A 25,519-nucleotide genomic window follows, 5' to 3' on the forward strand; every position below is an offset into this window, starting at 1 on the left:
TTATTTTTCGGCCAGTTTTTTTCTGACTTAGACGCAAACAGTTTGTATTGAGCAGGCAACATAGTTATCTACATTCTTCTTGCTAACTCTTTCACCATTGTTCACTGTTCAATATCCGACCGCGATGGATTGAACTCTTGCCTAACACCCGAAGCTTTATACTTGACGCGGTTAGATCTAAATATTTCATTTCCTTTATCGTTTATCATATAATCTAATGTCGTGTTAAATCAAACCACATATCCTTAGCGCCGCATACAAATTTAATTGTTATCCATTTTAAGGGTAAACAAAATTATCAACTTATTCTGCCATTAATTTAACATTTATGCTCAACTAGACATTAGAAAGTAATTAAATAACCGTTTCTCGAAAGAAGAAAAAAACATTTTGAACAAAGATATTTTTTAGAGTAGTCTTTTTTTGTTTTTTGTTTTTTTGTTTAAACTGGGTAGTTACTTGTTCCATATCAAATATTCCGCGATAAGTGGTGGAAAAACGTTTAAAGGTAGATATTTTATGTAATCCCACTTCCATCAGCAGCGTTATAAAAAAATAAAAAATAAAAAATAAAAAAAAAATAAAAAAAAATCAATGAAGGGTGTTCTATAAGAAGGCACCCATGTGCACTTGTATTTCTGCTAATTTGGTGGAAGAGCCATTAATTCTTCTTATTCATTGGTGTTGTATAAAAACACTTATATCAACCACTACCCAAATTTGTTTCACACCAATATACGCAAACCTTTTTTGTGCATTGGTGTGAAGCCTTACAACTCTCTCTGTGCCTTTTGAGTTCTGGCTTTGGAAATTAAAGAGGAAGAAGGAGATTTGCTTCTTCAAGAAATGGAAAATGGGTTTGGAGACAGTCCTTCTCGTAAGGAGAAAAAGAGTGATGTTGTGATTCCTGAAACTGCACATCAAGTTAGCAACGGTTTGTTTCTCACTTTTATTTGTGGAGAATTTGTCTTTTTCCCATTTTAATTGGTGAAAAAGGAGGGAAATTTTTCAAACTTTGAAGCCATTCTTGATCTATGGGGGTCACGTAAATTGTTGTAATCTCCGTTTTTCTTAACCAAAAAGTAATTCTCTGTTTTCTGCTTCGTTGTTTTATTATGCTGATTCTTTGGGGAGGAAAGAAAAATAGAATGATGATTCTTGGTCCTTTGTCACTCTAATTATGAAAAAGCAGGGAATTTTACAAGTACTGAAGCCATTATTGATCATTTTTTGCATAGAATTAACCGTAAGTTGTGAAGAGATTTTTGAGATAGTTTTTTTGGGGAAACGTATTCTATGAGAATTGTTGTATCTCTGCTGTTAATTTGTTGTTTTATACTATTTCATTGGGGAAAAAAAACAAAAAGAATGGTAATTCTTGGTCCTTTGTGAATTTTCCCACCTCTTCCAAATGGCTAAAAACATTTTAGGTGCAAAGGGGATTTAACAACTTTTATATGTGCAAAAAAATTCATTTTTGTCCTATTCATGTAGTATAATTTTTCTACGAATCCCCTTGCACCCTCTGCGTCCGCCCCTGCTCAGGTGTATCAGATGCCCCCTATGGATGAACTTTCATGTTACAAACTTCCAATCAAGCGTTTGAGTGCTTTTACATTTCTTTTTTGTCTCTCATTAATAATGAGAAAGAAGTCATTTTACTGTTTGTCTCTTCTGAAATGTTCCAAAAATAGGTTCTCTTATCCATCATTACTATTAAAAGAACTTGGTAGCTTCTGTTTTCTTTTGAGCCGAAACAGCCTCTTACCCCAGAAAGGTAGGGGTAAGGTCTGCGTACATCTTACCCTCCCCATACCTCACTTGTGGGATTACACTGGGTATGTTGTTGTTGTTGTTGGTATTTTCTGTTTCTTTTATTAATTTGTATCGTTGGCATGAATGCTGTTTGACTCTTTTGTTGATTCATTTGCTTTGCGAAATGTAGATTCATGGTTTCAGGTGGGAGTTGTTCTGAGCATGGGTGTCAACAGCGCATATGCACTAGGATATTCTGGCACAATTATGGTTCCTCTAGGTTGGATCGGAGGTGTAGTTGGTTTAGTTTTCTCCACAATTGTGTCTTTATATGCAAGTGCTCTTATGGCTAAGCTCCATGAAGTTGGGGGGAAGAGACATATCAGATATAGAGACCTTGCTGGATTTTTATATGGTATGAGCAATGAAGAAAATACAACTAGCTGATTTTCAAGCTCCCGACATCAATAGCTTGATTGTTTTTTCAGTTCTAATTTAAATTGAGCTTATTTTATTACTGCAGGTCGGACAGCTTATATGCTTGTATGGGCATTACAATATGCAAATCTCTTCTTGATAAATATTGGATATGTTATCGTGAGTGGTTCAGCTTTAAAGGTTAGACTCTTCCCTCGTGCCACCTTTTGTGTTTTTCTTTGGACAATTAGATATGGTGAAGTGGAAATCCTTTTACCCTCCCCTAGACGATAGAAAGGAGAAGAAAAAGGTGGCAAGGCATTGCCAGATATAGATATCACTGATTGAATGAATTTTCTTGTATTTGCGCTTAATTGTTTCATTGCACCCTGCAAATATTGAGTCAGTAGATCTTGACCCTTAAGTAATTCTGATGTACCGTTTCTTTGAGTTGATTGCCAGGCTTTCTATATTCTCTTTAAGGATGACCATCACCTAAAGCTGCCACACTTTATAGCAATAGCTGGAGTTGCATGCATCCTCTTCGCCATTGCAACACCTCATTTATCAGCACTGAGGATTTGGCTCGGGTTTTCATCACTATTCATGCTACTGTATCTCGCCATTGCATTTGTGCTGTCCGTTGAAGATGGTACGCGTGCTACTTCCTTTAATGTTTGACTAGCCATAGAGAACAGTGTGTGCATGTGCCAACAGTTTTATTTCACATTAATTAATTTAGTATACTAGTCCACGGAATTGCAGTTCATGACTTAATAAAGTGGAACATGTAATGACTTGAATTTAACACGAGATCTACATACAACTTGAGGAAGTTGTAAAATAGGAATCTTCCATAAACTATTGTACTTATGACAAAATTGATTATTAGCTTCCAAGTTGCTATTGACTACAAGTTCATTGATGATAAAATTTGATCACAAAATCATGATTATAAATGTTGAAACTGTTGGATGCCTATTCTCAGGATTTATACTAAATATCGCCATTTCTCAAAGTAAGAAAAGCCATATTGTCAAGTTGCTTATTAAAAGACCTGCAGGCTTTCAGTGCTCATCATGTAGTTTTGTTTTCTTCTGCATTATGATAACAACTTATTATAGGAAAACTAATGCATGTTTAAGGAAACCAATTGTGTTAAATTGGTTGCATAAACAGATAACTATCATTTGTTTCAGAGTGTTTGCTAATAAGAAATTTCAAGATGCATCCCAATGTCAAATATCACCAGTTTGTCATATTATACATGGGAAGGCAACTAGATTTTTTCAGTACAGCATGTCATTTTTGTTTTTTCTGTCATTCATTTCTAGAAAGAGTTCCAAAATCGCAAGGAACAGTTGGTAGAGCAATTACGAAAGCGATATTGTGGATTTTGTTCTTGCTTATCAGCCATATTTTTCTCTATCTAGACTGTTCTATGTTGTCTTAGTCTGCAAGCAAGCTTTGTGGCAGTTGTAAAAATGTCATATTCCCTGCCATGTTATCATCATATCAGGAGAATAGTTAATATGTAGGTTATCTACATATGGAGGCGTATCCTGTTTGCAAACCTGATATGTAGTTGATGTCACATTGGAGCATGATTTGATGCGCAAGCACTGTACTCTATATAAAAAAAAAAATTATGGTGTTCAGAATTGGTGAAAGGAATGTTAAAGTTTCAAAGATTATATCATTCAACCTTTCGATTTAAAAGACTAAAAAAGGAGGAAATATGGTTGCAGGAAATCTTTCTTTTGGCCCAAAAACCACTTCTTCGAGGGAGTTAAAAAAACATGAAGAAATTTAATTAGAATGAAGGAGATGCAAAATTCTGTAATATCAAAGATTCCACTCTAGTTTCTGACGGGATCTTTCAAATGGAATAATATCTTTTGTAGTCTCTCACCTTTTTCTCAGAGACCAGTCAAAGGGAAGAAATTGAACTTTTCCTTCCTCTATGTTTCTCACTTTTACCTTGTGAACTTTTTATTTTTTTTCCAAAAAATTTCATGGTCACTTAATGAATTTGAACTTTTTGATTTCTTCATTTACTTGTACTTATTATAGCATTAGGATTTAGGACTATGTTAACCCTTCAATTTTGGTGAGGACTTGTACTTGATGATGAATGTCTATAATAATTTATCACATGCATATCTTTGGCATATGGAGGCAGCTTTAGATTTTAGGCAGGTCCTTCGGTTTGATTTTATTGAGTGACAAGGATGCCTACACTTTCTTCCTTCAGAATTACTTGAAGCAGCTACTGATTATACTTTAGCATCATGTTGCTTGTCTTATAGGTTCTAAGTTTACTGAAGTGTCTAAGTTCCATATTACAGGTGTAAAGGCTCCTCCTAGGGATTATAACATTCCAGGATCAGGAGACAAGAAAATTTGGGCAATTATTGGTGCGATTGGAAACCTTTTCTTTGCATTTAACACTGGAATGATTCCAGAGATACAGGTTAGCAAATATATCCACCGACTTTTGTGATTACTGCCATCTTTTGTTATGAACTTCAAGTTACAATGACATGATTATATCCTTCAGATCATGTTATATGATCAGTATTATCTATATGATATCATATTCAGATTGATATGGCTTCTTTATTATCGAATTGGATTAACTTAAAACGCATTTGAAATGTTCGACCATCATTTGTAATTCCAAGATTTTCTTTTCTAAATACATTGATGGCCAGATTGCGCCCACTGGCACCTGATAATCAAGTCAATGCTGACGTGATAGTTTGCGCTTTTTAGCTCATTTTGAAGGATCTCACTTGCTGATAGAGTGATAATTTTGGTTGGTGCTAAATGTTGCTCAATTAACTGCCATCTTTAGTTTGCTCTCCTCACCTGAAAGAACAAAGTTTGTTTTCTCTCAATCTTTGTTGATGTTTCTTGCTAATTGAGAAATATTCTATCTTATCTATTTAACTGTTGAATGGACCCCGCCAGGCAGTATGGAAAAAGATTTTATCTGGAGAATTCTGTTGATTTTATCTGTTAGCTCTTAATTTTCTTTCAACCTGTTGTTTAATACAGTTTTCTTGAATTTGCATTGCAACAGGCTACAATCAGACAACCTGTCGTTGGAAACATGGTGAAAGCGCTTAACTTTCAGTTCACGGTTGGAGTAGTGCCTCTGCATGCTGTTACTTACATTGGTTATTGGGCTTACGGATCTGGTGTTTCGTCCTATTTGCTGAACAATGTTCATGGTCCAGCGTGGTTGTTGGGAGTGGCTCACTTATCTGCTTTTTTCCAAGCTGTCGTTACCTTGCATGTAATAATCACCTTGTGACTATACTCTTCTTTTTACTAAAAGAAAGGCCAACAGTTTCACTCAGTTGATTATTCTGCTCTAATAGTTGTTATTTTTGCTGCTGCTTCTTGTAGATATTTGCAAGTCCAACATATGAGTACCTAGATACTAAATATGGAATCGAAGGAAGTAACTGGGCTCCGCGAAATATTCTATTCAGACTGATTGTCAGAGGTGGCTACCTTATCATGACCACTTTCCTCTCGGCTTTGCTACCTTTCCTGGGAAACTTCATGAGCCTTACTGGTGCCATCAGCACGATTCCTCTCACATTCATACTCCCAAATCACATGTACATTGTCGCGAAGAAAAACAAGCTATCTAGCTTACGGAAGAGTTGGCATTGGCTAAATATTGCCGTCTTTAGTTGCATGTCAGTTGCTGCATTTGTAGCTGCCTTGAAGCTTACCATTATACAAACTCAAACTTATCATGTCTTTGCTGATTTGTAATTTTTTTTTTTTCTGTTTGGTTTAGTTGGAAGATGTTCCAAGGTCTATATTTCTTTGTTTAGTAACTTTTATTCGGTATTATTATAACAATGCAATTTTGGTTGCAATCGTTCATTCATGATGATCTGATTCAAGCTCAAACTTCGAATATATTAGCAGTCAGGTTTTGTGATTTTGATGCTGCCTAGCAGTTTTATCCATTCGCTGATATTTTATAACAGCCTAAGTTCAGTTTTGGTCTAAGCTCGTACAATTTTATAATGCATCACTAGGATTTAAGGCTTGCACGACCCAGCATCTCCTTCGTATTTTGCCGAGCATCACTTTCGTATTTGGCAATGGAGGATATGTCTAGTGAGTGATACACCTCTTTTATTAAGGGCATGGCGTTCTTGTTAAGGTTTCATCGTATTTTGTAAAGGTCTATTGCATATTTTGACTATGTTATTTGGGTTTACGTATAATATAAACGTAACCCATGTTATTGGCAGGTGTTTGTCTACCATTTTGTTTCTTTACAAAATGATACTTTTGCAATAATTATTCTCTTTGGTATAATTTTATTTATGACATTGACATCCTTCATCGATTAAAACTTTAATCCAACCTTAATTCTTCAAAAAGACAAAAGGAATTGTATAGGCCAGTGCACTAAATTACCACAATAATTATTATTCATCTAGCTGCATTCCTAATGTTATAATCTTTATATGCTTGTGAATAAAATGACAAGTGAAATATGGAGATGTCAACTTGACTGTAAATTCCTCTCTGACAAACCCTTTAAAGGTTTTTGAAGCGAAGAACAATGGTTGGTTTGTATATCATCAATCAAAACGGATGTTCACAACTATAAGCAGTAGTGCTGTACAATTCCTAGCGAAGAACATATACGGTTCTTAGTTTCTATGAATGGACATAGCCCATTAACTCATTGGAATTATATTGTTCGGATTCTCCAACAATATTGTTTGGTGTGTGTCATGAAATCCTCCAAAAGTTATGTATGTTGGAGTTATTTATCTATTTGCCACTGTTCTCTTGTTCTTGTAATGCAAAGCCAAAGAAACTTTGTGGGCCCCTTTTCATTTATTTGTCTTATGTGAAATGCACTTTATCCTTCATTGGTGGTAGAAAGTCTTTTCTTTCTCCTTAAGTTGACCCCCCCCCCCCTCACAAACAACCCTCCTGCGCGAGATATAAGACACCAAAAAATCGTCTCTGCTTCTTTTTCAAACTTCGTTTTCTTTTCTGGTCAATTCAGTTTGTGCAAACTCCAAACTTTTAACCACTAGTGCAAGTGTGTTTGGGAGTGGTGTGAAACCTTGGGAGCGATTTGCACCATAATCGGCCCGAAATCGCTTTCAAGACAGTGGCTTGCGCGAGTCAGCATTTATTCGATAAGTTGTTTTCCTATTTTACTTGATCTTGATAAATATTGTTCTAATTTTACTAACAATGTACTTTCAAAGAATCCAACACGAGGGAGTGATATCTGAAAAATTCGAGCAATATAAATTGTGTAAGCTAGCAATAAAGAAATCCATCATGCGATCTAGTAAGGTTCACGTTAAATGGGCTTATAGAAATACTGACAATTAGTTAGAGATACGAGCCAAAGCCCAGGAGCGCTTTATTTACATTTTTTTGCGCGGATTGCCCTTCTTTTGGGGTGGTCTTTAAATTTTGTCCCTCATATTTGTGGTCTTTAAGTTTTGCCCTTCGCTTGGATACCTAAGGTTCTGGGTTCGAACCCCCGCTTAGGCATAAAAAAAAAAATCACAAGGCAGGGCTGGGGGGAGTGTATGCCGAATCCGACATACAGTCCTTAAGGAAAAATTAAAGTTATGCCGGAGGGGGCAGACTTTGCTTTGAGGCATATATTTTATTTTATTTACTTTTCAAGACAAACTTTTAGTTATGCCTTAGGGAAAAGTTTCGCCTTATGGGGCATACTTTTAGTTACCCCTTAACTAAAAGTGTGCCCCATAAGACATAACTAAAAGTATGCTCTATAAGGCAGAACTTTTCCTTAAGGCATAACTAAAAGTTTGTCTTATAAGGAAAAGTCTATGCCTTAAGGAAAAGTTCTGTCTTATAGGGCATACTTTTGGTTATGCCTTAATTAAAGGCCAAACCCATCGACAGACACTTGTGGTCGTCCACTTCTTTCACTTGAGCACCTAAAGTGCCCCTTGTTCCATTTAGACACAAAGTTGACACTTCTGTTCCACTGAGACACTTTTTGTACTATCAGTCAAATATATATAGTGAGTGTAATACACTCGCTGATGACGTGTCAAAACAGCGAATTAAATGAAGACACGTGGCATATATACTAAAAATAATTATTAAAGAATAAAATATGAGTAGAAAAATTATTTTAAAACTATTTTTTTTTTTAATCAAAACTTTAAAACTAATTAGTAAATTAAAAAAAGGAGCAAAAAAAAAAAAAAACTATTTTCACCCCCTCCCATCTAACCCCTCCGTCCTCCACCTGCCATTCCCCCAACCTCACCTTCTTTCTCCATGTCTTTTTTTCCTTACAGATTCATTTCATTTTCAACGATGATTAATTTATCAAGCAAGCAATTCCAAAGAAAATACAGCAAACCCAGATGAATGGCTATTACGGGGAAAATTTCTGATCGAAATATTTGAAATTTCACCTTCAAGCTTCATATGAGCTTCAATGGAGTTCTATGAGTTTTCAAGTTCAACTTTAGCAATATTTCAGTTGGTTTTAGCATCGAGTTAGTTCAAACACAACTCCACTTTAGTTTCAGATTCGACAAGCAATAGAACTCCAAAACTAATACTCAAGTCGAAGCTCCGTCGGCCAACAATGGCGGATTTAAATTTTTGCCCGACAATGCTTCAAACCCGATGTAGCTTTCATATTTTCGGCTGTGATTGAACAATTTCGAGCTTACAAACATCATCGAAATTAACATCAACAAACAGACCCAAAATCCGAGAATCGAAGCCAAACCAAAATTTCAAACTCAAGCTTAGACTCCAACAATGTCTTTCAAATTTTCGCTCAAATTAAGGAACGATCACGGTTTTCGGCTCTAAATAATTGTTACTCGAAGATTTAAACCCGATCCAAGAAACTCCATCTCATCAACTTCCATTCGCATTTTTCAACGCCGATAATAATTTATCTTCAAGTTCGCATTTTCAATCACCTAGTCGAGTTTCAAAGAAACACCAATGATTTAAAATTCTTCGAACCAAAACTCGTGTGATGGACTAGACAAGACCAACAAGTGATAGATTTTTCCGTAATTTTCTAATGATTTTTGTTTTTTGATGTAAAAGAAAGAGAAAAGGAAGAAGAAAATTTTTAAAAAAAAAAGCGTTTTTTAGGTCTTCACACGCCTATTTGCTGTGCAATTCACCCAAATTGCCAGGTCAACAAAAAGTGTTTAAATGACCATGAGTCTAGCCCCACCTGAAGTGTCTAAATGGAACAAGGGGCACTTTAGGTGCTCAAGTGAAAGAAGTGAACGACCACAGGTGTCCGTCGATGGGTTTGGCCTTAATTAAAAGTTTGCCCCATAAGGCATAGTTCCATAAGGAAAAGTTCTGCCCCATAATACATAACTAAACTATGCCTTGAGGAAAAGTTATGCCCCCTCCGACATAACTTTAGTTTTTCCTTATGATCTGTATGCCCGATCCGGCATACACTCCCTCCATCCCTGCCTTGCCAAATTATTTTTTTATTTTATACCTGAGCAGGGGTTCGAACCCAGAACCTCAGGTATCCAATCGAAGGGCAAAACTTAAAGACCACAAATATGAGGGGCAAAATTTAAAGACCACCCCAAAAGAAGGGCAATTCGCCTTTATTTACGATCCATGCATGATGCACCCATTAGTGATTGGAAAAATCATATGCCATAAGGTTACGGGGTCAGATAAGTCAACTGGCTTTCTCTTTGCCCTGTTTTAGACTTCAGAATACTCCGTAAATTTTGTATCAAGCTTTTGAAGTCATTAACCTCTCAATTTATTTTTTCGATTAATCAAGGTAAGTGTTATTCATTATATTGTTTAAAAATCATTGTCTAATGATCTGAATGAGATCTTAAGAGTTAAGACAATAGAATGTTAGCACTAGGGGTGCTTTGTCTAAATATTTTTTCCGAATTAAAAAATGAATATTTTCTTATGATATTTCAATTAGTAGCTAAATACTAATAAGCGGTTCAAAAAATAGGAATTTCACCTAATTTTCTCTATATATATTTAATCATATAACGTGGATGGCAAGCCTATAGTTCTCTATTAATCTTCTTCATTCAACAATTTAGACACGTAAACCTCAAGATTTTTAGTATGTGTATTCAGAGTGAGTATTAGGAGTGCTTTGTCTAAATATTTTTTCCGAATTAAAAAATGAATATGTTTTTATGATATTTCAACTAGTGGGTATATATATATATTTGACCTAATTTCTCTATATCATATGACGTGGATGGCAAGCCTATAGTTCTCTGTTAATCTTCATGCGTATTCAGAGTGATTATGTTGTTAAAAAATAGATTCAATTAAACCTACATACATAATAAATGTTCTAAGTCCGCCTTTATCTAATTGTTACCGGTACGTGATTCGACTTTCTAAATCCCATTCTTCAACAGTTCCATTTATCCTCCATTTTCTTAGTGGACATTATTAGATTGATACCTTTTCTTTTTTAAAGGATATAATTATAGAAGTAATTTAATTTGTAGATAATGGGACTTTCTGCTAAAGTTTTCAAACCTGCCAAATTAACGTGGCTTTTGGGGCTTTAGTTGCCTCAGTGCATTAATGCATGAGTATATGTTTATTCAACTATGCATAGTCCCTCATTCGTCTTGTAATAGGTACCATCCAAAACTCTTCTCATTCCTACGTCCTTGTAGTCAGGGGCGAAGCTAGTCTTCGGCGTGAGTTCGACCGAACTCAGTAGCTTTTGTCCGAACTATATATTTATATTGAATTTTTTATTAAATATGTGCAAATTATTAATTAAGAACCCGATAACTTTAAAGAATTAAAATTCCGAACCCACAAGTTTCGAATCCTGCCTCCGCCATTGCTTGCAGTGTCACTTGTTAAAATCTTTTGCCTTTTGCAATTTTTTTTTTTTTTAACTCTTCTTATTTTTAAAGTTCTAATTTAGCTTCAAAACAATCATTTTAACTCCAACATTCACAAGAATATATTTTATCAACCAAAACACCTTAGAGTAATTAGACTTAACCTCTAAATACCACAGACATGTACGTAATCAAAGAGAAAGGACCCAGAATATAGATGAGTATTATATATCGATGACAATCAACTAATCTAAATCTAATTCAGAGCATTGCATATATATATATATATAGAGTCTAACTGGACTTTCATATATAATCTTAATACTCCCTACAACAAAGAAAAAATTAGATTAAATTACTAAAGAATTTACTATCATTATTGTGATCCCTATCTATATGATAATTCTTACAAATTTAATCAAGTTCATTTTCAAAGTTGATCAAAACAAAAAGAATAATAAACATGATAATAAGAAAATGATTGTCATTATAATAAATAAAACAACAATCGTCAATAGTGTATGCAAAATATTACCTGACATAATGAATCTAGGGCACAAATAATATTTCAAACGGTTCTGTGGCGCATATGTTGATAATTTTCATTACAATTTTTGTTAATAAGGGAGCTGTTGTGATCGAGAAAATCAGGGCGTTATGCGGAAGCTTATAATTGCAAACCTTGAGCGACTATAAATCAGACAACAAAGAATATTTACTAAAAAACATAATAGTATAATATGAATTGGTCAAGTGACCTACATATTGAAAAACTAATATATAAAACATAAAACCTATTGAGAGAATAATCTCCCCCTAAACAAGACTCTTTAATGACTACATTGTGGATTCTATTGTGTTCAGTTGTATGAAAGAGATTCTTCAATTTATAGTGGTCCAAAACCTTTTCCTCCAAGAAAAGGACTAGCCGGAAGAGAATTATATTTTCCTTTCGTAAAAAAGTAAAGCGATTATGGTTATACTTTGACTTTCTTTCTAGAGAAAAGTAAAACTCAAATATGGTAAGAAAGTTAGGGCAAAACCCTAACAAAATCTCTCCTTTTGTCCTGGATTTTCTTGACAAAACTTGACCCCTCTTCTTCACATATCTTCATCACTTCTTCTTGCCATGGTTAAAAATATTATTGGTTAAAAACGGTTTAAAAAATATTTTGTTTTTGTTTTTAAAGATGCAGCAGCATGAATGTTGAAAATATGGTTGAAACTTCTTCTCCACATGCAGTAGTCCGGATAAAATGTTCATTGTCGTGAAATAGGCGTTGCAGCTTGATTTGAATTCAACCATTGGCGCTGATACCACTTGTTGAATCATTGGATGAACCCAGCGTTGATACCACTTGTTGGGATCGAAATAATCAGGGCGTCATGCGGAAGCTTATAATTGCAAACCTTGAACGACAATAAATCGATGACAAAGAAGATATACTAAAAAGACATAATATTATAGTATGATTTGGTCAAGTGACCTACATATATATCTTTTGTTTCATGGTAGCCTGCTCCAGTCCCCTTACGAAACCTTCATTATTGGGTTAGCGTAAAAACTAATATATATAAAGCATAAAAACCTATTAAGAGAATAATCTCCCCCCTAAACAAGACTCTTTAATGACTATATTGTAGATGCTATGGTGTTCTGTTGTATGAGAGAGATTCTTCAATTTATAGAGGTCCAAAACATCTTCCTCCAAAAAAAAAATACTAGCTAAATATGAAAGAGAATTATATTTTCATTTCAGGAAAAGTAAATTAAAGCGATTATGGTTATACTTTGACTTTCCTTCCAGAGAAAAGTAAAACTCAAACATGGTAAGAAAATCAGGGTCAAACCCTAACAGGAATAATTCGAAAAATTTAATAAACAAATAAAATAGTGGGACACGAAAAGAATATTATACGGGAAATATAAAATGGAAATAAAAGTTGATACCGTTATACGTAATTAGGATTAAAATTAAATACTCGTCATTAGCTGCCTTTAGTCAGTGGTCTGTAAATGTATTCCCCTAGCTTCCTATTGGCACATGCAGCAAAATTGGGACATGCAGCAATATAATAGAGCTATAGATGCTTTAGCTAAGTCCATTACGTATTATTTAGAGAGACATCAGTTGAAGGAGTTGCTCCATCACTCTGCTTAATATCTCCCACATCAGTAGTAGATATATATTTTATATTTGGGCAAGAAATAAAATGGGAGAAGAGAAGGAGGTGGCTGATCATGTTATTTCCAGTCTCTCTTTTGAGGTTGAAGTTCCTAAAACTCTACATCAGATTGGCCAAGGTGTCTCTGTTTCTATCTCCCAACTAGCTCGCTTTTGTTAAGAATGGATCTTGGGCCTAACTCAACCCCAAAAGCTAGCTCATGAGAGGAGGATTGCCCAAGTCCATATAAGGAGACCACCCATCTCATTAACCACCGATGAGGGACTTTTTTTCATTCTTCTTCAACACCCCACCTCACGCCAGGATCGGACATCCGGTGCGTGGGCAATTTAATTTGGGGGCCCACATCGGGTGGCCGGGTCCCCTCTCCGATACCATGTTAAGAATGGATCTTGGGCCTAACTCAACCCCAAAAGCTAGCTCATGAGGGGAGGATTGCCCAAGTCCATATAAGGAGACCACCCATCTCATTAACCACCGATGAGGGACTTTTTTTCATTCTTCAACAGCTTTTAATCATTTCGTGTAATCGATCCGCTCTTTGTCTTTGAGTTAATATCTCAAAATCCTCATAAACTATTCACGTTTTGTCAATTTAATACTTAAACAGTTAAACTATAGAGGGTGTTGGTGCAATATGTTACCTTTGAATTGTGACATTTCCGAATTAAACCCCCTGCAGTGCCAAGTGGCGTGAAGAGTGAGTTCACGCTCTTTGTAGTCTTTAAGAGCTAGAAAATAGACCAAAAATAATATTTATGTAGCATTTGTTAAAATTAACTATCATTAATTATTTTTTTCTTCCTCATATGGTAGACTCAGTTAAAAAGACATAAATCATAATGCACACAACATTTATTTTAAGTATGTTTTAATATTCAAACTTTTCAACTAGATTTATATTTTATTCTAATTTGCAATTAGGTTTACTATTAGAAATTAGCTTTCTTGGTTTTCTGTTATATGAGAAATATATGTTTTCAATTGGATTTACTCTTATAGAAAAGTTGGATTTCGGAGAAGCAGAAAAAGAAACTAATAAATTTAGATAAGCCAAGAAGAAAGAACAAATAAGGAAAAAATTGTTTTACACTTTAAATGTACATTTTTTTGTTAATTTCCTTGTTCCAATCTATGCTAAAGTTATGTATGATTGATTTATTTTATTAGAAATATTAAGGTTACTAAAGCTTAGAAATTTGTCAATCATTTTCATGTCCCACAATCAAATTTCTCACATATAGATGTTCAATTAGATATTGTTTCATTTATTTGAATTTTAGATCGGACATGATATTTTTCATCTTTACATCAGCAGATTGAATTAATTGAATTTGTGTTTTATGTGGAAAATAAAACCAAAGAAGAAGAGAAAATTATTGGAACTTGTGGTATTAAATGTACTATGATATTTATGTGACTGTAAAATTATGTTATCAAGGGTCAAATGAGAAAGTTTAATTTAAATTATTTCTCAATATGAGAACATATCATGCATGAACGGACTAAAAAGGAAAGAATGTGTTGCAAAATGTAGATTCATGGTTTCAGGTTGGACTTGTTCTCACAACTGGTGTCAATAGTGCTTATGCTATAGGATATGCCGGCACACTCATGGTTCCTCTGGGTTGGATTGGTGGTGTGACTGGTCTTGTTTTATCAACACTCATGTCATTGTATGCCAGTACTCTTATGGCCAAGATCCATGAATATGGGTAAAGGAGGCATATTAGATTTAGAGACCTAGCTGGATTTATGTATGGTAAGAAGAAATTAAGAAAAACATATTTAAGACAGATCACAGTCTAGCCCCTTTTAACTTTGACATTTCATTAATATATTCTATTGTTGCTTGGTGTATATGATTATAATGTCTCTGGCTTAGTTAAAAGTTATGTTGGTTGATGCAGGCTGGAGAGCTTATGTAACTGTCCGGGCATTGCAGTTTGCAAATCTATTCTTAATAAATATTGGATTTATCATTTTGGGCGGACAGTCCTTAAAGGTAGGATAATGATTTATAGCAGTGTATTTTTTTTAACACTATTAGTGAATTTAACCTGTAATAACATGTTATGATTGGCAGGCTTTCTATCTTCTCTTTAGGGAAGATCATGAGATGAAGCTGCCATACTTCATCGTGATCGCTGGATTGGCATGTGAGGTTTTCGCCATTGTTGTGCCCCATTTATCGGCTCTAAGGCTTTGGCTAGCAGTTTCCACAGTCCTCAGTATAGTGTATTTCACAATAGCCTTTGCTCTTTCTCTTAAAGATGGTATGCGTTCTATCCTTAATTAATTTCTCACAATGTGAAGTGTGAAATTGATTTAAGTGTGTGGTCCGCTCTTCTAAAAACTTAACTTGTAGGAGAGAGCATACTTTTATTTATTTAATTATATGTTCTTCTCCCGAATTAAAAGTGATCTACGTGATGAAAAACAATTTGTCATTCCTTGATAAATTTATGAAGCACAACTGCTCTGGGAAAAATAGTACTAGTACTATATTTAAGTATGCAAATGTACATATGATACGCTCAAATTACACCTATTAAATGATGTAAAGCGGACCATGTCAAATATAGTAACTCAACTAGGTTGGGGTCGAATCCCACAGGGAATATGGTGTGAAAAGGTTACTAAAGTCGTATAGTACTTTCTTGCGGTCTAGTTTCGTATTCCGTTGAGTTTGTAGAAGGTTGGTTGTTTATTAACTAATGGCTAACTAATTGCTTTTGGTTGCAATAAATGGGTAAAAGAAACCAAGGTTGTGTCCCCCTTTAGATAAAGTGTATGCTATGGTGATTGATCATGATATACTTCTGATGGATCGATATAGGAATGCACTTAACCTCTGATTGAATCCCTAATGTTTCCCAACAGTTAGAGATTATTTCTCTTTATGATTTTCCCAAATACAAAAGAGTATATATGAAGAACGGTTAATTGGTGTCAAGTAAATTCCTCTTATTTCTAAGTGAATTTATTAAACAAGGGTTAAGGCCTTGAGTTCATATTATTTATTCCTACCAAACCCCACTCACTTTCCCAAGTTAAGCAAAGTTTATGGCTTTAATCAATATTTGCAACCATCAATTATGAATGAAGAACAATGAATAAATAAATCCTAACAATTCATTAAGCATATATCAATCTCAATCCCCAATCACAAAACACCCATTTTAGGGTTCACAACTTTAGTAGAGAAATTAGCTACTCATAGTGAAAGACGAATAATAAGAGATAATAGAAATCATAATGCTTACTTTTGATTGATTGGAATTGAAAGAAAGTAATTGCAATTGTTTGTTCTCCAAAAAGATTCAAAAACTATGAGTATTCAATGCTAGGAAAATAATAGTCTAAAACTGACAACTGGTAATAACTAAAATCCTACAAGGAACTATTTATAGTGGGCCAATTTGCTCCAAAAATCAAATAACATGTCTAGCCCGAAAGAACTTTTCACGAACCATGGAATTACAACTCTTCTGAAATCAGGATCATTTGATGCTACCATTTAACGAACTGTGGAATATTTCACGATCCGTGGAATGCCGTCGTGGAATCACCTTCTTCCACATGAGTCACTGAAACTGTTTCACGTTAAGTTCCACGGGCCGTAGAATGATCCACGATCCGTGTTTCTTCTCGTGGAATGGTATCTTCAGGTCTTTCCACTCTTCTATGTCTTTTTGGCTTCTTTTTGCTTAATTTTTACAACTCAGCCTCTCGAGAACTTGAATATCTAAAACATGATAAAAACACGTAACACAAACTTGCGTGAAAACAAATAAAACTTATAGTCAAAAAGCATCATATGTGCTGTAAATTCACGGCCCATCAACATACTTCTCTCTTTCCTGATAAATCTCTTTTCTGGCTCTAGCTGGTTGAAATGGACGGGTTATCTATGCTTCCATAGGTCCTTTGTTTAAATCGTTTCGGCGATAGATGACTTCTGTTGAATCTTCATCTAACCAACTATATCCTGATCATTTTTAATTTTAGTGTTTGAGGAAATATCGTGTTTAATTAATACATCTGCATTCTCCTTTTCCCCTAAATTACAGGTATTAATGCTCCTTCTAGGGAGTGTAGCATTCCAGGATCAATCCCAATCAAAACTTTTACAACTATTGGTGCAGCTGCAAGTCTTGTTTTTGTATACAACACAGGAATGATCCCAGAGATCCAGGTAACTAGGCTATGGATTCGTGAACTCTTGTCGATGTTCGATTTACTGATAAATTTGTGTGGTGGTCGCGGAAAATGATGGAATAAAATTTGAATTATGACCTTAAATTGAATGTCTTTGTTGTCCAATGCAGCGAAGATCTTGTTCAATTTCATTTGATTCTCACATTATTGTTAAATTCCACTATGTCGCAGGCTACTGTAAGAGCACCTGCGGTTGAGAACATGTTGAAAGCCTTATATTTTCAGTTTACTATAGGAGTTGTGCCAGTGCATGTTATTACTTACATGGGTTATTGGGCATATGGATCCAAATCATCATCCTATTTGCTATACGATGTCAGTGGCCCTGTTTGGCTGAGGGGATTAGCCAACCTTGCTGCTTTCTTTCAATCCATCATTACTTTGCATGTACTTACAAGTTAAAACTGTACTTTCACCTTTTACTACTATTTATTTGGTCATTTTCTGCTTTTCAGCCCTCTCTATGAAACGACATATAGTAGATTCGTGTCTAATCTTTTCTCATATTCTACGCCTTGTCTTATTGTCACTGCAGATATTTGCAAGTCCAACATACGAGTGTTTGGATAGTAAATATGGAATTAGAGGAAGTGCAGTGGCCTTTCGGAACCTGGCATTCAGAACATTAGTTAGAGGTGGTTACCTGGCGATTACAATTTTCCTGTCCGCTTTGTTAGCTTTTCTCGGAGATTTCATGAGCTTCACTGGTGCTATCAGTACAATCCCACTCACATTTATTATTCCAAATCACATGTACATTGTTGCTATGAGAAAGAAGATTTCGCCGTTACAAAAGAGCTGGCATTGGTTCAAAACTGTCTTTTTTAGTTGCATAGCTATTGCTGCATTAGTAGCTTCTGTAAGACTTATTGCTGTGGACTCAAAAACTTACTATGCATTCGCAGATTTATGATTCATTCGATGTTTATTTGGATAAGAATGTATCTTATGATCAGGGTGTTACTTGTATTCAAAAAACATTGTAGCTTCTCTATTCGAATAAGAGCGTTATGATTTCCCTCCTTAGAGAAGTAAATATTTGTCCAAGTAGTCAGATAACTAACGTTCTAATAAATTTTCAAATTGATTGGGTGAAATGTGAAAGGAATTTTGAGAACATTTTTTTCTCGACTTTGGGACCAGAGTTAGTGTTGAATGACGAAAGTTGGTAGCGTATCAGAACTCTAATCAAGAGGATAGTTACAAATGAATGACGAACCCTAAAACCAACTGCTTAGCATGCGCAGAAATACAAGATAAATTGTTGTAAATCCTGATGCAGCTCTCAAGTAGCTCTCTTTTGAAATTTCCAGGAAAGATAACTCTTAATTCTAGAAGAATTGTCATGAGCAGCAGGGTATATAATTAACCCAACATTTTTGCAACTTATTATTAGAGATTAACTCTAAAACCTGGCCTTAATTGATTGTACCTGATGCAAATGCTCCACATTATTACAACTATCCTGGTAAGAAAAACAATTAGTCAATTACTAATGGTCAAGATAGAGTAAGTCTAATTCCCCCATTTTGTTTGACCCTTATCACCATCCTAGAAATATTCAATATTCAGAACTATTTTCTAACTGGCTAGTAGTAGGTCTTATATTAGTATCTGCAGCAAATTAGTTGGGAAACTTTTGAGGCAGCATTCGCCTACTTCTCTGTCTTTTGTTTTGCATTTGTGTTTTTATACTAGCATTTTAGAGGGTACTGAACTCAAAGGCAGATGCAATATGGATACAAGGGGTTAACATTCCTTACACTGAGCATAAATTAAATAAATATAGAAAATCACTAAAACTTTAACAAATATAAAAAATGTAGAACCTATAATCGCAATATGAGTTGTGAGAGCATAAAGGTTGAACTCAGAAAGTTTAAATCTTGAATCCGAGTCTGCCTCTAACTGAACTATCTCAGTGTATCATGTTTCGCCTCACTAAATTTGATTAGAGAAGTCATGTGAAGAACATTGAATTGCATGTAGTAAACTGAAAATGGTTTTGTACATTTTTTTCATCTAAGTTGATGATAAAACACCAAAGATAACCTCAATTCCTATCCCAAAAGAAGAATTTGAACAGAAAAACATGCTTAAATATACTAATAAGAAAAAATTGACATTCTTAAATAATCTAATGGCTGAGATGTAAACTTGATTTGTGTAAGCATCAGTCTATTGAATTATTGTACTTGATTTATTAGTTTTCCATTTCTAGATATACAATTACTGAAGATCTGGCAAGCTGAAGATTATATACAAGCGATCTGATCTGGCTCTGAGTTAACTGGTTTGTTGCAGAGGCAGGCAGATGGACCTTACGTTTTATGGTTCAATTGAACAATATTTTCGACAGAGTATAGATAGATATACATGTGAATAATTACTAAAATGTCAACAAATAGTAAATTCTGAAGCCATAATTTTCAAAGTGCATCTGGTTCAGTGTAAGAACCTTAAAAGTTGAACCATCAAATTTATATGCCTTTAGTCTGTTGGCTCTGTGCCGCGGATGTGAACTGAGAATCTTACTCTCCAGAGACTTTTCCATCTGCTTTTGAGAGTTTAGCCGTTGTAAGCCTATAAGCAATTAGGAACAACTTTCTTTCCTTTCTGTTCCTCATCAGTCCCTTTTGTCCGAAACATTTCCACACCCGTCCTAGTCCAGTTAATTATTTTTTGACTTTATTACTCTCGGGTTGGTCTGAGACAAACACAACCGGGGAACGGATTTGCATAGAAATTTTCCTCCAGTTTTGGTGAATCCCCAACAACTCTAACATTTGGTGCTCCTGTCCTGTTTACATGTAAGCCCATAACTTGAGTTGCAAATTCTTTCCAAGTCAGCTTCTTGTTGTCCATTTCATCAATAAGTCTAACAAAATTTTGCCTGCAACAAGTCTAACATGTCAAACAAAGAAGTGAACAAACTATTTAACTAGCTATAACACAAGCAATAAGGAAAATAAATGGTAGAACTTGAGCATTGATCTCTATTTTACTTACTTGTCAGGATTGATAGTCTTCCAAAAGCCTTGGAAAAGACGGTGACCACGAACTGCTTTGGCCATATTCCCGTCATAGGTGTAGAAGAAAACATCGGCATGAAGAGCTATAATATAATCTAATGCAGCAAGCTGATTATGCCTTTGCATGAAAGGCTTCAACTCTTGTTCTGTTGCCAAATTGGTATGGGAATATATATTTGGATACCTTTCTTGAAGAGCCTTTAATCCATTTTGGCCAAAAATCTCTCCTGCAACTATGCATATTTTAGTGTTGGATGGATATTCCATTGCCTCTAGAAAAATAGCAGCCTCTCGAGGTGTCATAGGACAAAGCCCCTGGAGCCGCTTTTCTGTCCCATTTATCCTTTTTTCTTTCCAATGCTTAGTTTTGTACCTTAATTTTCGAAGTTCCTCTGCTTCCTTTCTGGTAAGATTGTGATTGCAGCCTGTGAAAGCCAGCATATCTTTCTCATATCTGTCATGAATGTATGTAACTTTCTAGTCAGTAATGATGATCGATAGCCAATACAAAAATATTGGAATTAGCTGTGAATTTCGTTGCTAAATTGTTTTCACCTAACAGAATTTTTTGATCATCCGTTGCTTAATAGGATTAGTGACGAATTTTTTTGTTTAGCTATAGAATTTGTCTATTGCTAATTCCTGTTTTTCTAATACTGAGCATGTAAAAGTTTTGGGACATTAATTTGTGTACCTTAAATGGAGAGCTATATATGGTTCACCATTTTCCTTGAGTCTGCTTACTAATTTTGTTCCAAGTTCTTCGATTTCCTCAGTAAAACGAATCGCTTCATACATGGCATGACACCGGAGTTTTTGGATTGAATCTGGGATGCCATTGTTAGCGAGTCGCGAATCAGTGTGAGTGAATTCTATTACTCTGTGTCTCTTCAGTAACTTCAGAATATCTCTACTATAGTAACTGGCCTGCACTAAAGTAGCAAACAAAAATTTAGATATGACCAGCCAAGCAGAAACTCACCATTAATTCACTAAATGAAAAATGCAAAATTGTATTCATCACAATTTCGTGACGGATTTGTGATAATTTTATGACAGAATTCATATCAATGTGAACAAAATTTGTGACAAACATGATGATCTGTCACAATTCAGTTACAAATTTATGACAGAAAGGATGGACGTTATTGTATCACAAATTTATGACGAAAATAAGTATACGTTACAATTTCATCACAAATTTGTGACGGAATTGTGACAGATAGTCTTCTAATGGAGATTTTGGGAATATGAAGAAGCATGCCTTTGACCAAGAAACAGGTGCCTTCACGAGAGGTTTCACATTTGCAACACTTGGAGGAAGAGACTCCAATACTTCAATATCATCTTCCAAAGCTTTTCTAAAGTGCTGCCAGTCAAAGATATCTTTGAATTCACTGTAAAACAGAATTAATAAATTTTCTTTTCTTTTTTCCAACTTTATTTCAAATAAATACAGGAGAATGTATGAATATATAATTTGCACCTAGGATCGGTCCAAAAGGATTTGTGATCTAACAAAGGAAGAACCAAGCTGGCATTCATTAGTTTTGCTACTGCTACCATATCGCTTATCTGCATCAAAGTTTAGTAAAATTAAGATGAGAAATTAGTAGTTTTCACCTATAGGACTCGAAACAGAAAAATGAAACCTACCAAGTAGTTCAGACTTTGGTTCAATTAAATTCATCTAGCCCATGGATGCATGAATTTATTTATTTTCAGTTTGTAACCGGATTAACAAATTTTTTAGCTTACAAAGTTCTAGTATTGTTTACCACTTTTAAACTTTTTTCACTTCAAAACTTCCCGTAATAAAGTTGATCTGGTAAAGTTCTTAGACTTTAGGCATGTTTGATTTATGCTATTGCCCTTGATTTAACTGATTTGATAGTTGTTTAAATATAAAGTGTATAAATGTAAGAAATTGCTTTCCAGAATTATGAATGGAACATTGCTTACTTTATAGAAATCATAAGATATGGCACAAAATAAATAAAGAAGATTTTAATTCATTTCCGTTGTATAAAGAAATTCAAGCTCAATGCAGTCTGATCTGCTAAACCGGGTTACCTATCCTCCTTTTTCCTTGGTACATCATTTAATCACGTCTAGTGTTAGATAGTTTCAAACTTGATTGTGTAAAATATGACCCTATAAGTAGAGAAAAATTACTCATACGCACACAAAATAAAACCCTATTAATCCAAAAGCTGGTAATAAAGTCTTACACCGGTTCTCATTTGGTTAAGTCCTCCATTTGCATGAACTAGAATATAACCATTGCTGATAGTTTTGTCTCCTGAGAAAATTTCAATTACTGCTTAAATGAAAAGGTGCAAATAAAATCCAACAAACAAAGCCAAAATATCAAGTGTTAAGGATACGTACTTGTCTCTATACTTGATCGATCGATGCATTTATAATACTTATCACTTCCAGGGTTTGTCCAAATTTCACTATTCTGGGGAGACATGATCGAGGAAAACCTATGATTAGTACAATATCATCCACAACATAGACATACTTTAGCTCTACAAAGGCGCCAATACTCCAAGTAAACTGTTGGGAATTGATTCAAAAGTCTACGTTTGTAAGTTTACCGTGAGTTGAATAAGTCTTTTATTAGAGTTGAAAGAGTCTTGGTTAGGTTGCTATTTTTTCTGATTTTGTTGTTACTTTTATGGTCTTTTCCTTTTTTTTAGTCAAGTGGGAGTCTTGATAGATATTATCTTTGTGAGTTTGTAAACCTATAAAAGACAGGCACTTCTAGTTAATAAAGTATGATCTTCTATAAAGAATTTCCTTCATTTACCTTCGGTAACTCCGTCTTCTAGCTAAAGAATATCTCTTTTTCCTACATAAACTCCCATATTTGCCACAACCATAACCTCGTCGTATGAGCAGACATAGAAGGTAACTTATAGGTTCATCGATCCGAAATCAGTAATTTGAGCTCGCATTCTATATTAAATGTTTTACTAAGCAAATATAAATAGCACTAATAGATTTCAAACCCAATAAATAAAATAGGTAGTGATAATTGAATTCCGAACTTGAAACATAATGGTCAAGTCCTGAATTAGTACCTGCCTCATGTAATCCAAGTTGGTCAAACTTTGTTGACAAATTAAACGGCAAATAAAAAGAAAACTTTGAATGACAATTGAGATTAAAGCCATGCACATATAAAACAAACCTGTGCATGGATGAAGTCACGTGGAAGTTGCAAGAAATCATGGGAAGTCATGGTGGCATTGACTCTAAGAAATATATGTATCAGAATAATCTTCACAAACATGGTAGAAACCATAAGTAACATTAATACACCAAAAATCCAACGGCTCAGATATCTTCCTGGTCTCAATATTGAATTAACCGATGTTCTTCTATGATGATGATGATGGCCAACATTATGCTGCACATTTTGTGTGTTAAAATCAACTTTTCCGTTACCATTTTCCTCAGCATATTCGACAAAATCAACCGGCCTCCGACGAGTTGTGATGGTGCCCGTGGCCAACGGGGAATTGCTCATTTTTCTTTTATTATTATTATGGGAAAAATGAGAATGTTAGGGAAAAATATGGTGATTATAAGTGGAAGAGAGACATGGAAATGGAGAGGAGAATAATAAGCCTCTAGGGGACGTTAATGGCATCATCCTTATTCCCATGTTGTTTAATTACTCTGCCGTTATTGCCGATTTCCACTTTTGTTTTTCTTTTCTTTTGTGAGTAATGGCTCCGATTTATGAGGCAAAGCACCCAATGTAAAATTCTAATAAGCGGTATTTACGAATTAAGGTTGAGTAGTGGAGTAAGTAGTTTCTTCTTTTTTACCTTTTTCTTTATTTTGTTTTCACAGAAATAAAAGGGGCACTTAATTTCTTCGAGGGGAAAATGTTTAAAAAATTAATAGGCAAAACTTTTGGGAATTAAAGGTTAAAAAGAAAAAGAAAGCATTGTAGTAGTTTATTTATCTCATTTTATAATTATACGAAGGTGTTTGAACGAACATAAAATTTTAAAAAATAAACAAAAAATTTAACATGTAAATAAAATATATGCACAGTATTAAAATTATACTAGTAGATTTGACCGCGCGATAAAGGATCAATAAATTTATAATATAATCATAGAGCTAATAATGAATTCACATATTATCCCTCTTTTTATAAGAAAGAAGAAACTTATACTAAATAACATATAGTATTTGGTTTATATATCCTTTGTACACTTCTGTGTATTATATAGTTAGTTATATCTTATCAATGTAGCTTATGTAAGTGTTATCTTGCCATTTAAAGCATACTTTTGTGAGATATACATTTAATTTAGTAAGTAAAACATTATATTAGAGTTAATAATCACTTATAAGTAGCCAAATAATATTTTAGATTGAAAAATGTCAGTTAGCAAAATACTTTTATAAATTGTAATGGAAACCAAAACTAATTCTGTTAAATCCTATAAATAGAAAATTGATAATTGTCTAACATTTGATATGCACTTCACTAATTGAAATATAATTATTCTTTTTTTCCTCCTACTAAGATTAGACTGCGTAATATCCTAAATTATTATTAGTACATTTGAATCCTCTAAAATAGCTGATAATGTGAGTTTTCAATCATCTCTAGCACACACAAAAATCTCTATTATTTTAAATTGTCAAACAAGCTACAACCTAACTAAGTACCCTTCTAAAAAGCTCTTATTGCATCACCCTCATTATAGCCAGCCATTATATGATAATACTAACAGTTTTTATACCTAGTCAAAATATTAATCAAAGTTACCATTTTAAACGAGCCAATATTTCAAAAATATTCAATAGATGGTACAACATGATCTCAAGTAATGAATGGAGTATAAAGTGACTCACCTTCTAACCTTAGTTTCCATAAAGCAAGGTTTCGACATTTAAAGCGGCATCGAAAACAAAGGAGTTTTGTAGAGTGGTTTGTTTTTCTCCGGCCTTTGCATTGTAAAATGTAAATATCTCTTTTCTTTT

The 25,519-nt window shown here is 34.3% G+C and overlaps 2 protein-coding genes and 1 pseudogene across 2 annotated transcripts; 2 read left to right on the top strand and 1 right to left on the bottom strand.

Moving 5' to 3' along the window:
- The first annotated feature begins 577 nt into the window (after window positions 1–577).
- On the top strand, window positions 578–6,082 carry LOC132051588 (proline transporter 1-like). Its single transcript, XM_059442728.1, has 7 exons — window positions 578–934; window positions 1,946–2,170; window positions 2,279–2,373; window positions 2,635–2,824; window positions 4,521–4,645; window positions 5,258–5,473; window positions 5,587–6,082. The coding sequence occupies exons 1-7, from the start codon at window positions 847–849 to the stop codon at window positions 5,962–5,964; spliced, it is 1,317 nt and encodes a 438-aa protein (XP_059298711.1). The 5' UTR covers window positions 578–846; the 3' UTR covers window positions 5,965–6,082.
- A 7,195-nt stretch (window positions 6,083–13,277) lies between these two features.
- LOC132054376 (proline transporter 2-like) lies at window positions 13,278–18,384 on the top strand (annotated as a pseudogene).
- Window positions 18,385–19,666: 1,282 nt separating this feature from the next.
- On the bottom strand, window positions 19,667–24,184 carry LOC132054377 (O-fucosyltransferase 19-like). Its single transcript, XM_059446400.1, has 8 exons — window positions 23,703–24,184; window positions 22,895–22,967; window positions 22,735–22,805; window positions 21,990–22,078; window positions 21,768–21,900; window positions 21,198–21,430; window positions 20,481–20,957; window positions 19,667–20,364 (listed from the first exon to the last, which is right to left on the bottom strand). The coding sequence occupies exons 1-8, from the start codon at window positions 24,039–24,041 to the stop codon at window positions 20,163–20,165; spliced, it is 1,617 nt and encodes a 538-aa protein (XP_059302383.1). The 5' UTR covers window positions 24,042–24,184; the 3' UTR covers window positions 19,667–20,162.
- Window positions 24,185–25,519: the final 1,335 nt, after the last annotated feature.

The sequence above is a fragment of the Lycium ferocissimum genome, chromosome 4, assembly GCF_029784015.1.
Source record: "Lycium ferocissimum isolate CSIRO_LF1 chromosome 4, AGI_CSIRO_Lferr_CH_V1, whole genome shotgun sequence".
NCBI classification, from domain to species: Eukaryota; Viridiplantae; Streptophyta; class Magnoliopsida; order Solanales; family Solanaceae; genus Lycium; species Lycium ferocissimum.